General features: G+C 33.4%; 1 protein-coding gene across 1 annotated transcript in view; it reads left to right on the top strand.

The window, feature by feature from the left end:
* LOC111709315 (probable 26S proteasome non-ATPase regulatory subunit 3) overlaps positions 1-8,234 on the top strand; it is a 19,384-nt gene extending 11,150 nt beyond the window's left edge. Inside the window, 6 exon segments of the mRNA XM_023482952.1 lie at positions 1,491-1,573; positions 1,879-1,975; positions 3,383-3,416; positions 5,394-5,448; positions 6,217-6,313; positions 8,031-8,234. Coding sequence (XP_023338720.1) covers positions 1,491-1,573; positions 1,879-1,975; positions 3,383-3,416; positions 5,394-5,448; positions 6,217-6,313; positions 8,031-8,081 — 417 coding nt within the window. The 3' untranslated portion in view covers positions 8,082-8,234.
* The last annotated feature ends 3,855 nt before the right edge of the window (positions 8,235-12,089 follow it).

Below are 12,089 nucleotides of genomic sequence, written 5' to 3'. Positions count from 1 at the left end.
CGATCTTCATTAAATTTTTTAAAATTTTGAAAATCCACGAAATTTTTTGTGAAAATCCGCGAATTATTTTTGTTTTGTTTTACGATGTTCACAAAGAGAACATGTTCACAATTAATTTAGAAGATGGGCGCGAAGCGCCCTATAAGGCTAGTTTACTCAAATTTACAAAAAAAATCATTTTATATTCTAATTTATGGGTTGTCATTTTGCGGATTTCCGTTTAGAAGAACTTACCAAAAATTATTTTTGGTTTATAAAATTAATTTTATCATAAATCTCAGTTTAGAATTAAGCTGTTCAATAATGTATTCATGTTTAATTACCTATTGTATAGCACCGTGCTAAAACGTTTAATTTGAAGGAGATGATTTTTTCATGCTCAATAATGATAATTTTGAATTGTTGTATATTATAGCTCTGTGCTATAAAGTCAATTTTTAAATGGTAGGAGAATTTTAAAAAGAACATTTTATTAATTTTTGTCGTTGCATATTTTTATGGGAAAAAAATTATGAACCCTTCAGAGATTAAGAAGAAGTTTTTTCTTGTTAGTTCAGTTGAGATTCGTGTTTTTGAGAGCAAAGGTTTTGGTTGATATTTTGTCCCATTGATCAGGATCCGTGGATCCTACTTATTCTGCCGTTCCGGGAATCCAAAATTTTGTGTCATTTGGACTTCAATTTTTTTTGGACTTTTCGAAGTTCGGGACAAATTATTTTTTTACGTAATCTCGACAAAGATCTTTTTTCTGTTCAATAACTTCATAGCATTGCGAACCATAATAATTGTGATATGAATTTTTATTAGAAACGTTTGAAAAATATTAATAATATTTAGAACCATCTCCCTGGCCTACTCTCGGATCAAATTCTCAGATATTGCGAAGAAGTTACTCCTAGACTCTCCTGAAGATGCGGAGTTCATCGTAGCAAAGGTAAATCCAGGGTCCTTTGGTCAGGTATATCCAGGGTCCATCCTTTGGGTAAATCTAGGGTCCTTCGGTGAGGTAAATCCAGGGTCCATCCTTCAGGTAAATCCAGGGACCTTCGATCAGGTAAATCCAGGGTCCTTCGGTCAGGTAAATCTAGGTTCCATCCTTCAGGTAAATCCAGGGTCTTTCGATCAGGTAAATTCAGGGTCCTTCGGTCAGGTAAATTCAGGGTCCATCCTTTGGGTAAATTCAGGGACCTTCAGTCAGGTAAATCCAGGAACCTTCGGTCAGGTATATCCAGAGTCCATCCTTTAGGTAAATTTAGGATCCATCCTTCAGTCATTTTTTCAGCATTAATCCACATCTTTTCAACATTAATCCACATTTTTTCAACATTAACCCACATTTTTTGTGTAAGACTCTTAAAATTTTGCCTAGCTTCAACCATTCTACCTAGCTACTGGCTACTATGTATTGATCTACTGAGCTATCTATCTAGCTAGCTAGCTATAAATCTATCTATCTATCTAGCAAGCTTGCTAACTATAAGTCTATCTAGTTGACCCAGGCAGTGAAGAGTGGTGACTTGGTTAGGTTTGATCAGGTTGTCAACAAGTTCGCTGCCCAGTTCCAGGTAGTTAAGTTTACTATCCGTTAAAGGGGGGGGGGATTATTCCAGGCACCATAGTGTATAATTAAGGGGAGGGTTAGTTCCAGGTAGCATAGTATATCATTAAAGGGCGGAGGGTAATTCCAGGCACCATAGTGTATTATACATGGTGTCCCACATCAAATTAGACCGCGTCAATGGGTCTAAATTATGATTTAGGGGACAAATCAGAAAATTTAAGAAGAATGAATCATTTTGAAAAATTTAATAAGGCTAATANAATAATTGTGATATGAATTTTTATTAGAAACGTTTGAAAAATATTAATAATATTTAGAACCATCTCCCTGGCCTACTCTCGGATCAAATTCTCAGATATTGCGAAGAAGTTACTCCTAGACTCTCCTGAAGATGCGGAGTTCATCGTAGCAAAGGTAAATCCAGGGTCCTTCGGTCAGGTATATCCAGGGTCCATCCTTTGGGTAAATCTAGGGTCCTTCTGTGAGGTAAATCCAGGGTCCATCCTTCAGGTAAATCCAGGGACCTTCGATCAAGTAAATCTAGGGTCCTTCGGTCAGGTAAATCTAGGTTCCATCCTTCAGGCAAATCCAGGGTCTTTCGATCAGGTAAATTCAGGGTCCTTAGGTCAGGTAAATCCAGGGTCCATCCTTTGGGTAAATTCAGGGACCTTCAGTCAGGTAAATCCAGGAACCTTCGGTCAGGTATATCCAGGGTCCATCCTTTAGGTAAATTTAGGATCCATCCTTCAGGTAAATCCAGGGTCCATCCTTCAGGTAAATCCAGAGTCCTTCGGTCAGGTATATCCAGGGTCAATCCTTCTGGTAAATCCAGGGACCTTCGGTCAGGTAAATTCAGGGTCCGTCGGTCAGGTAAATCCAGGGTCCATCCTTCTGGTAAATCCAGGGACCTTCGGTCAGGTAAATTCAGGGTCCGTCGGTCAGGTAAATCCAGGGTCCATCCTTCAGGTAAATCCAGGGACCTTCGGTCAGGTAAATTCAGGGTCCGTCGGTCAGGTAAATCCAGGGTCCATCCTTCTGGTAAATTCAGGGACCTTCGGTCAGGTAAATTCAGGGTCCGTCGGTCAGGTAAATCCAGGGTCCATCCTTCAGGTAAATCCAGGGACCTTCGGTCAGGTAAATTTAGGGTCTGTCGGTCAGGTAAATCTAGGGTCCATCCCTCAGGTAAACCCAGGGTCCATTGTTCAGGTAAATCTAGGGTTCTTTGTTTTGGTTGTTGTTGTTGTAGCCAATCATCCGGTCATTAGATCTCTTCTCTTCATATAGTCCAAGGAAGCTTGCAGCCTTCTGTGGTTTGTCCCAGAGACTGCTATTGGTTAGTTGGGTGGGTTTAGAGGTGCAATTGAATATATGAGTTGTGTCCTGTGGAGCTTCCTGGCAGTTTGGGCAGATATTTTGAATGTCGCTGTCTATCCTAGACATCTAAGAGTTTAGGTAGATACTGTATCCTGATCTGAGTTTAGATAGTCATCTTATCTTCCTTGATGTAACTTTTCCTGTTTGTTAACTTCTAGCGGCCTTCTGTGGAGAACTTTGTTGTGTTGTAGTTGGTCTATTGTTTCAGAGACATATCTTATGTCTATGCATTATAGTCCTTTCTTTTGTAGTCATCTGAATAGTTCTTGTATTTCCGAGTTATTACCTGCCGAAAGGCAGCCAAGAGCTAACTTGGATCTCTTCATTCATCTTGGTTTTTTAAGTCTAAATGTTGTGCAAAGTGTTTAAGGATTGTTTAAACCTGGACATACATTACACAGTACACACATATCTTAATATATTATATATATTTATTTCATGTTTTAGGCGATTAGAGATGGAGTTATTGAAGCTGTACTAGGTAGGATAATCTATACCTTGTTAAAATTTACAAAATATTTAATATTATTGTGTTTATATTATAAAGTATGGAAATTGACACGGGAAGGGGTGTGATGTATATTTTTTAGAATTAAACCCCGGAATACCCGCCAACCCCCCATTCCAATTTAGCAAATAAAATCCTTTAAAAAAAACATCTATAACTTCTGGGGATTTTCAAAAGGGGGTGGAAGAAAAATTAATTCTAGAGAAATTTACTTTATTTTAACTTTAATAATTTAAATAACTATATTTTACAATATTTTAAATATTTATATGATATCAGATGAAAATATTTTGAGATTTCTATATTTCTTGTTCTTTATTTTTTCTTGCTCGTCCATCTTTCAATCATATTCGGCTGATTTTGTAAATAAAAAGGAAAGAATTTCATTTTGGATGTCCTTGTAGTTCGCCACTTTACAAGAAAAAACTATTTTTAAAGGATCTTGCTTTTTTCCTGAACCCTATATTTAAATAAACTAGCTGAGGATCCTGCTTTCTTTCTTTTCTCTGAACTCTATATAGAATTGTTTACTCTTAATTTCCAATGTGCAACTAAATGCAGCGCTCCACCAAACTGTAAAGACGGGAAAATCTACATTTTTATTTACATCCCTTCGTAAGGGTTGAAAATTATTTATGAACGTACTTTCTACAGAGATTATTTTAAATATCTGTATTTTCAAAATTTAAACCTTAAAGGAATTCAGCTATTATCAAAGGGACAGACCAGCTATGTAGGGTAGTTAAACTGAGTATGCAATGTTGTGGACAAATTCTTAAGGATTCATTTGAGACATATTAAATGTTTCCACGATGTATATATATGGTAGTGTACTAAACTTTTTATAAGTTATGTACTAATTATTTTAATTACTGAGTTTGAGCGCAAAGACGACGTTCAAAATCATGAATTTGGGTGGGTTCATTTTCAGAATCGGTTTTTTTAATCATCAAATAACGACGACGAAAAATGTCAAAAAATATCAACAATAAACTAATTAAATGTTTATGAACATATTTCTCAATAGCAATTTGTAAATAAATCAATGTAAGAATCAAATTATTTGTTTTCATCACTATTATGAACTATTTAAAGGATAAGAATATTTTTTTTGTTCGCTGATTTCTTCAAATTTTTCAACTGTCGTCTTTTCAATAAAAATTTCAGGAAATCTACAGAAAACGTTTGTAAACAATGAGACATTAGAGAAACAAATGACTGAATAAGATTACTTCTATTTTCGATGACAGTCAATTTTTATTTTATCAATCTGTTCCTAAACACTTAATTGGTTTACTGTAGAATTTTTGCTACAATTCTTGTTGTCATTATTTAATAATTTTTAAAAAATCGATTCTCAAAATTCTATAGTAAACTAATTAGATGTTAAGGAACATATTTCTCAAATGAAATCGAAGTTAGAGAATTTTTCATCATCATATTGAATTTCTTATTTCCCATGAATTTGTTCGCAGATTTCTTAAAATTCTTCAAAGTTTTATATGTCTCAAATGAATCCTAACGAATTTGTCCACAACACTGCATACTTAGTTTAACTACCTTACATAGCCGGTTTGTCACTTTAACAACGTTTTAGATTATAAGAGTACGCTCGTTGGTATTTTTTAGTTCTTATAAAGAGACTGTTCACGTTGTTTTATATCAGGTCTGATTCATATCAGTACCTTTAATAAACCTTATTCTGAAAAATATTGAGATTTTAGGAAGATCTGTTCGTAGATCTTTCAATCTTTAAAATGTTAAATTTTGACAATTGTCCTCCGCATCATAAATCCGCAATGTCTCGACTTAAAATGATGTCTTAAGTCTAAAATTCAGTTTATCATATTAAAAATTGGATTTTGCTCCCCAAATAGGAACTCATTCATAAATATTGACAATATTAATATTAATATTAATATTAATACCAATCCAAATATATTTGTTTAGATCACGAGAACGGATGGATGCAGAGTAAGGATACTAGTGATGTTTATGCAACTAGGTAATTAAATCCCCAGCCTCGTGTTACTAAACAGTTTCTAAACTAATTGCTCCCTCTTTTGTTTTGCAAAATTAACTGATTTTTCAACCATTTTATTTCATATTTCATTTTGAGTGACATACATTATTTTCATTATTATATCACTAGTATTATCATCATTATCACTATCGTTAGCAATCTCAATATTAATATCAAGATCAAGATCAATATTCAATACCATTATCATTATCATTATTCAATATCAATAATCAATATAATTATTCAATTGTCAATAATATATCGTTATCAATATCAATATCAAGATCAAGATCATTATCATTATCATTAAAAACAATTCATCGCATGTTTTATTTGATTTTATTAAAATGTATGCTGCATGGTTATAATCCTGATGAATTTTGGGGAGAAAAACTTTTTTTACAGTTGGTATGTTGTCAAAGCTTCCGCCCCAAAATTCGTGACGGATCCAAGTGGGATATATTTAAAGATTTTAAATTTATATTTGATGCAAGAAAGAATGTAAAAGCGGAACCGGATCCATACTCATATTTTGATCGGACAAATCAATCAAAATTCATCCTAAGCATTGTGCCCTGATAGTCATGATAGTCATGGTGATCGTGACGGGTATGATGGACATGATTTTCATGATGGTCATGACGGCCATGATTTGCATGTTGGTTGACGGGTTTAATGGTCCTGATGGTCATGATGATCATGATGGTCCTGACTATCCTGATGATGATCATGATGGTCATGAGTATAATTAAAAATATCTATTAAGGTGAAAGCAATGAGGTTTCCTCCTAAATCCTACAACAAGGATCTAGAGTCAGCTGAGGACAGAAGGGAGAGGGAAGCCCAGGTAAGATTTTGTGTCTTGTTATTGGGATCGTAACGCTTATCTTGAAAAAACAACAGAATAATTATCGCTAATTTCACAATGAAAGGGAGTGTTCGCGAAAAATGGAAGGTGGTATGGTATAGGCTTATGTTGAAAAGAATTCGATGTTGATCGCTACTAATCTTACATTTATCTGTTGCGTCTATATGGAGAAAATGGTTAAAACACAATATTTTTATTTGTTTTATATATGATGCAATTTAAACGAAAATGTTGGCCTCCAGGTGTCTCTGATCTCGATTTATCTGTGGTTCCACGCGGGAGAGACACCTAGCGGACAAAAAAAAACGTTGTTTTAAGTGCATTGTATGTAAAACAAATTAAATTATTATGAAATATCAACTATATACGAATGAGTCGAAAAAATTGATGATTCTAGGTTGTTATATATAAATGATTTGTTTTGAATAAATTGAACTATTTACGATCTGAGCACTACGTTCTTCAGGCCGAGTTGTGGTAATAAACTGCACTTTCTCCCTATAGACGCAACAGATAGAAGTGCCTCAAACAATCTCTAAAATTCATAATTTGATTTTTAAATTTCATGGTGTTTAAAGTGACTGTAGTCGTAATGTCAAGTGAACTCGATGATAAAGCAGCATTTACGATTCACAATGGTACCCTGAAAGCTTTGTATTTTTAAAGGGAGTGACCGGCAATGTATTGTAGTTGAATGGAGAAGGTAGTTTTGCATAGACATTTTTTAGGATTTATTTGTGGCATATAAAACGTTTTAATGTTGCATTATTACTGAGTTTTAGCGCAAAGTCGACGTTGAAAAATCATCCAATAAGGTGGTTACGTTTTGAGAATCGATTTTTAAAAAATTATTAAATAATGTCAACAAAAATTGTAGCAAAAATGCTACAGTAAACCAATTCAGTGTTTAGAAACAGATTAAAAAATAAAAATTGACTTTCATCGAAAATAAGTAATCTTATTCAGTTATTTCTTTCTCTAATGTATAATGCATAAACAAACTGTATCATCATAACCACCCAAATGGATGATTTTGAACATAGACTTTGTGCTCAAACTCAGTAATTATACATCATTAAAATGTTTTTCTTGTCTCAAATGAATCCTAAAAAAAAATTCTCAGTTCAACTACTGCACATTGGCAGTCTCTCCCTTTAAGAAGGAATAAGATATCCATGTAAAATTCATTTAAATTCATTATTTTCCTTTAAAGGGTACTATTGTTAATCAGGCAACTCTTCTAAATTACAACGACAGTCCCTTTAAATATTAAAACATCAAACTATAAAATAATGATCAAATAAATATAATCATATTTAATTATTAGCATTTTTATTAATTAATTGTAATTCCGTATTGGATTCATTCATCGAAGGTGAATTGTAAAATGATTTTTTGATTATATTTGTATGACTATATATAGACACTAGACAGTAGGTGGGAGTGAATTTAAAGATTTCATCACAGAACTATGGCGACTTTTTGATTGGAGGTCGTCTTCGTTAGCTAACTGGGACTCCAAGTTTTAACCTCCATGTCTCTTTTTCTGAGATCTGGGATTTCGCAATACATGAGAAAAATGCTTGTTTTATTTTTGGAAATTAACTCCCCCCTACTAGATAGGCTATTTATAAACAGAAGGTCACTTGATATCACGTTTCTGTCCCTTTGAATAAAATCTGGTTGTTTTATTTAGGATCTTGAACTGGCGAAGGAAATGGCTGAAGAGGATGACGATGGATATTAATTTTATAAGTTATCATTGATCAAACCATACTAATCAATTATATCAATTCATTCCATGCATTGATAGGGAAAAGTTAATAATTTCTATGTATAATGAACCCGTATTCCAGGAACTTCTTTCTAAAATCTTCAAAATAAATTCAAGTGAACGAGAGTAATAAAAATGGAATTAAAAGTTGTCCTCTGTATAATGAATAATTTTCAATAAAATATTTTCAAAAATCCTTTTCTCTTAATTTTAAGCGGCTTGTTAATCACGTTGTATTTTCTTCTAAGAGTGTTGTATAAGGTGCTAGGCTTTTACTGCCCTTCGCGCCCATCTTCTATTTCAATTGTGAACATAATCTCTTTGTATCGCTGTAAAACAAAATTTCGCGGATTTTATATAATAAAACCTGGTGGATTTTGAAAATTTTCAAAAATCGAATTTTGTTTAGAAGCAATTTTTTGAAAATTCGATCATTCATAAACAAAGGGAGGACGGCCGAGGCCAACCACCTTGAAACCCTCGTCCTTTAATATTATTTTTTTTGAAGTGTTTAATCCTCCCAGATAAAATAATTTTTAAGAATTGGGCCTCGCTAGGGAATAAATGAAATATTGAATTTTTGTGAATCGAAAAAAAAGTTAAAATTGAATTAAAGTTTTGAAGTTTAATGTCCTTAAAAATGTTCACCTTTTTTACGCGCATTTTCAGATATTCCTGGTGTAGAATGCCGCAAATAATTACGAGTTCATAGAACTTTAATCTTTTTGTTAATTCGGTTGGTTCTATGTGAAAAATTGTAGACAGCGGTATGCCAAATGTTTTGCAATTTATGTTATATCGCGAAGTTTTAGCCATTATTGAGGCAGAAACTTTACCTAAATAAAGTTTGATATTATTCTTATGGGTTTGAATATTCCAACATGATTTTATGCCGTAACGTGGCCACTGGCCAGATTTAAAAAAATAGTTTATCTTCGAAAAATGGAAACTTAAAAACACATAAAACTCGAAAGACGAGGATTCCGAGTTGAATGTGGCTCGGACGAGAAAATGTTGTGGCTGGTCTTCCTCTCCTCCATAAACCGTCACGCGAGGTTCCATAAAAAATTTGGGCCCGATCGGTTCAGCCGTTTTGGATATAAACAGACAGACAAGCAAATTACATCTATAGATTGAAAAATTTATTCGTACAAGAAAAAGATAATATTTCACTATTTTGGTTTATAATTATAATTTATACTAGGCTTTTAGGGCGCTTCGCGCCCATCTCCTATTTAAATTGTGAAAATGTTCTTTTTGTTTACACTTATCATTCATAAACCTTTCCTGTGGTCACGTGATGTCCCACACAAAATTTGGGCCCGATCGGTTCAGCTGTTTTGACGTTTATTGGATACAAACAAACAGACAGACAAGCCAAATTAATATATAGACATTTACTAGATTTTTCGAGAAAGTATAATTGTTAGAAATTGGAATTAAATAACAAAATGTCGGAGTGCTGGGTCTGGTTTCTAAAATTTGCCAATTCAAAAATATCAAGAATTAACGGAAAATCGCTTCATTAAGTTTAGTTAGTAAGTCGACCCCCCCTCCCCCCTCCAGCTTTATTTTTTTTACAAATAAGGAGTAAAAATGATGCATTACCAGTTTTTTCTAGTTTTCTTTATCCCAATCTTCAGCCAGTTTGTATAAAACTATTTAACAAGCGTATATTTAGATATTTACATTTATTCATTTCAAGTTGGATCCGGATCCGGAGACTAGAAAATAAAATAAAAAATTCGTTTTCAAAAATTGTTTAATACACTTGTAGAATTAGCGACAGGGTTAAAGTTTCTCTTTCTTAAAAATTGCAAATCAGGACAAAATAATAATATTTTTAGAAAATCGTTGAAATTGGCCGAAAAGTCGAGTTCGTCGACAATAGCAGATTTTTAGCTCAAAATTCTAGATAGTTAAGTAAATTAGATAGATAGATAAGAAAGAAAATTTGCCCTTTTAAAAGGGCTACCCTTTTCTCCAACCGGCCCTAGGCCATGGTTACGGTTCATCTTAAATCACACACAACTGTTCTTAATTACCTAGAATTAATAACGTGTATATTATATATCTAAGGTTAGTTAGAAAAGAACTTCCAAATCTGGATTCTTCCAGATATTTTCAGTTTCTCTTGTAAATACATAGTACTCCTACAGGATAACACGTTCTATATATTACTAGCTACTTATCCCGCACTCGGTAGATTATACCGGGAATCTAAATCTTTGCTATAAAAGTACCTATACCCACTCAGCTTAGAATCTCAAAACCAAGCTAAGAACATTCCCTCCCGAGTTTCTAAATCAAAATTTGAGGCAAATTGGTCAAGGGGTTCCTGAGTTATGATCGGAAAAACAAACAGAGAATACAACTTTCCAACCGGCCCTAGGCCATGGTTACGGTTCATCTTAAATCAAACACAACATTAACAACGTGTATATTATATATCTAAGGTTAGTTAGAAAAGAACCTCCAAATCTGGATTCTTCCGGATATTTTCAGTTTCTCTTCTTTGTAAATACATAGTACTCCTACATGATAACACGTTCTATATATTACTAGCTACTTATCCCGCACTTGGTAGATTATACCGGGAATCTAAATTTTTGCTATAAAAGTACCTACCCACTCAGCTAAGAATCTCAAAACCAAGCTTAGAACATTCCCTCCCGAGTTTCTAAATCAAAATTTGTGGCAAATTGGTCAAGGGGTTCCTGAGTTATGATCGGACAAACAAACAGAGAATACAACTTTATATTTATATTAATAATAACAATTTAATATGTTAAAATCCAGTGGTCAGAATTTAAAAAATTAGACTTTCTCAAACTAAAATCCCCTGATAAGATAAGAAAATCATTTTTTCTTAACAGATAATATTATTATGGAAAGCGTGGGACTTTGCTAAGCATGGCTTTCAGGGCGTAGTTAAGTCTATTTATGCCCCTGAAAGAAAAGATAGCTAGATTTTAGTATATGTAACGGCCCAATAGTTTAGGCAACGAAGTTGAAAATAAAAATATATGGGATAATTGGACTCTACTTCAATAAATCTATCAATACATATTTCAATATATCTTACAATTTTCCCTTCTGAAAAAAACCTTCAATATATCATGTAAAGGTTACAGTTGTTGTAATTGTACAGGGTGTCCCACGAAACATGACAGTTGGAGAATAGTTTTGAATGTCTTACTCCATATACTGTATTAGGTATTAAAGACTTTTTGTAGTTTATTTTGTATAAAAAATCTTTTACTGAAATATATTTTACGTTGAAATTAGCTCATTTAAGATTTTAGCATCCGCTTACCTAGTTTACAGATTTTGGGCACATCTCTGTTTTCCGCATTCTTACAAAATATCCTTGTCATCACAATCACCAATAATTGCAAAATTGCCATGCCCATAAATGATAATAGGAAGCGTTTGTGTAGCATATCCTACTCCCTCCGTCGTAGCGGAGGCCAACGGGGAAAATCATTTTCAGTGCAGAGGAATTTTAAATTATAATTCAAAAGCTATTATTCTTTTGGAAGAGTGTAATTAGTTTCTTATTCATGGTGTCAATACCATACGGCCTTCTGATTTAAAGATAAGTCTATTAAGTGTATACTTACTAACCCTAATATTAAATGATTACCATCCCTCCGATACAATGATAAATGTCTTGAATGTTAAAAACCATCCCTCCGATAGAATGATAAGTGTCTTGAATGTTAAAAACCATCCCTCCGATAGAATGATAAGTGTCTTGAATGTTAAAAACCATCCCTCCGATAGAATTATATAGTGTCTTGAATGTTAAAAACCATCCCTCCGATAGAATGATAAGTGTCTTGAATGTTAAAAACCATCCCTCCGATAGAATGATAAAGTGTCTTGAATGTTAAAAATCATCCCTCTGATAGAATGATAAGTGTCTTGAATGTTAAAAACAATCCCTCCGATAGAATGATATAGTGTCTTGAATGTTAA

The sequence above is a fragment of the Eurytemora carolleeae genome, unplaced genomic scaffold (genome assembly GCF_000591075.1).
Source record: "Eurytemora carolleeae unplaced genomic scaffold, Eaff_2.0 scaffold315, whole genome shotgun sequence".
NCBI lineage: Eukaryota > Metazoa > Arthropoda > Copepoda > Calanoida > Temoridae > Eurytemora > Eurytemora carolleeae.
The sequence above is the reverse complement of the archived record's forward strand: the minus strand, read 5'-3'. Positions and strand labels throughout refer to the sequence as shown.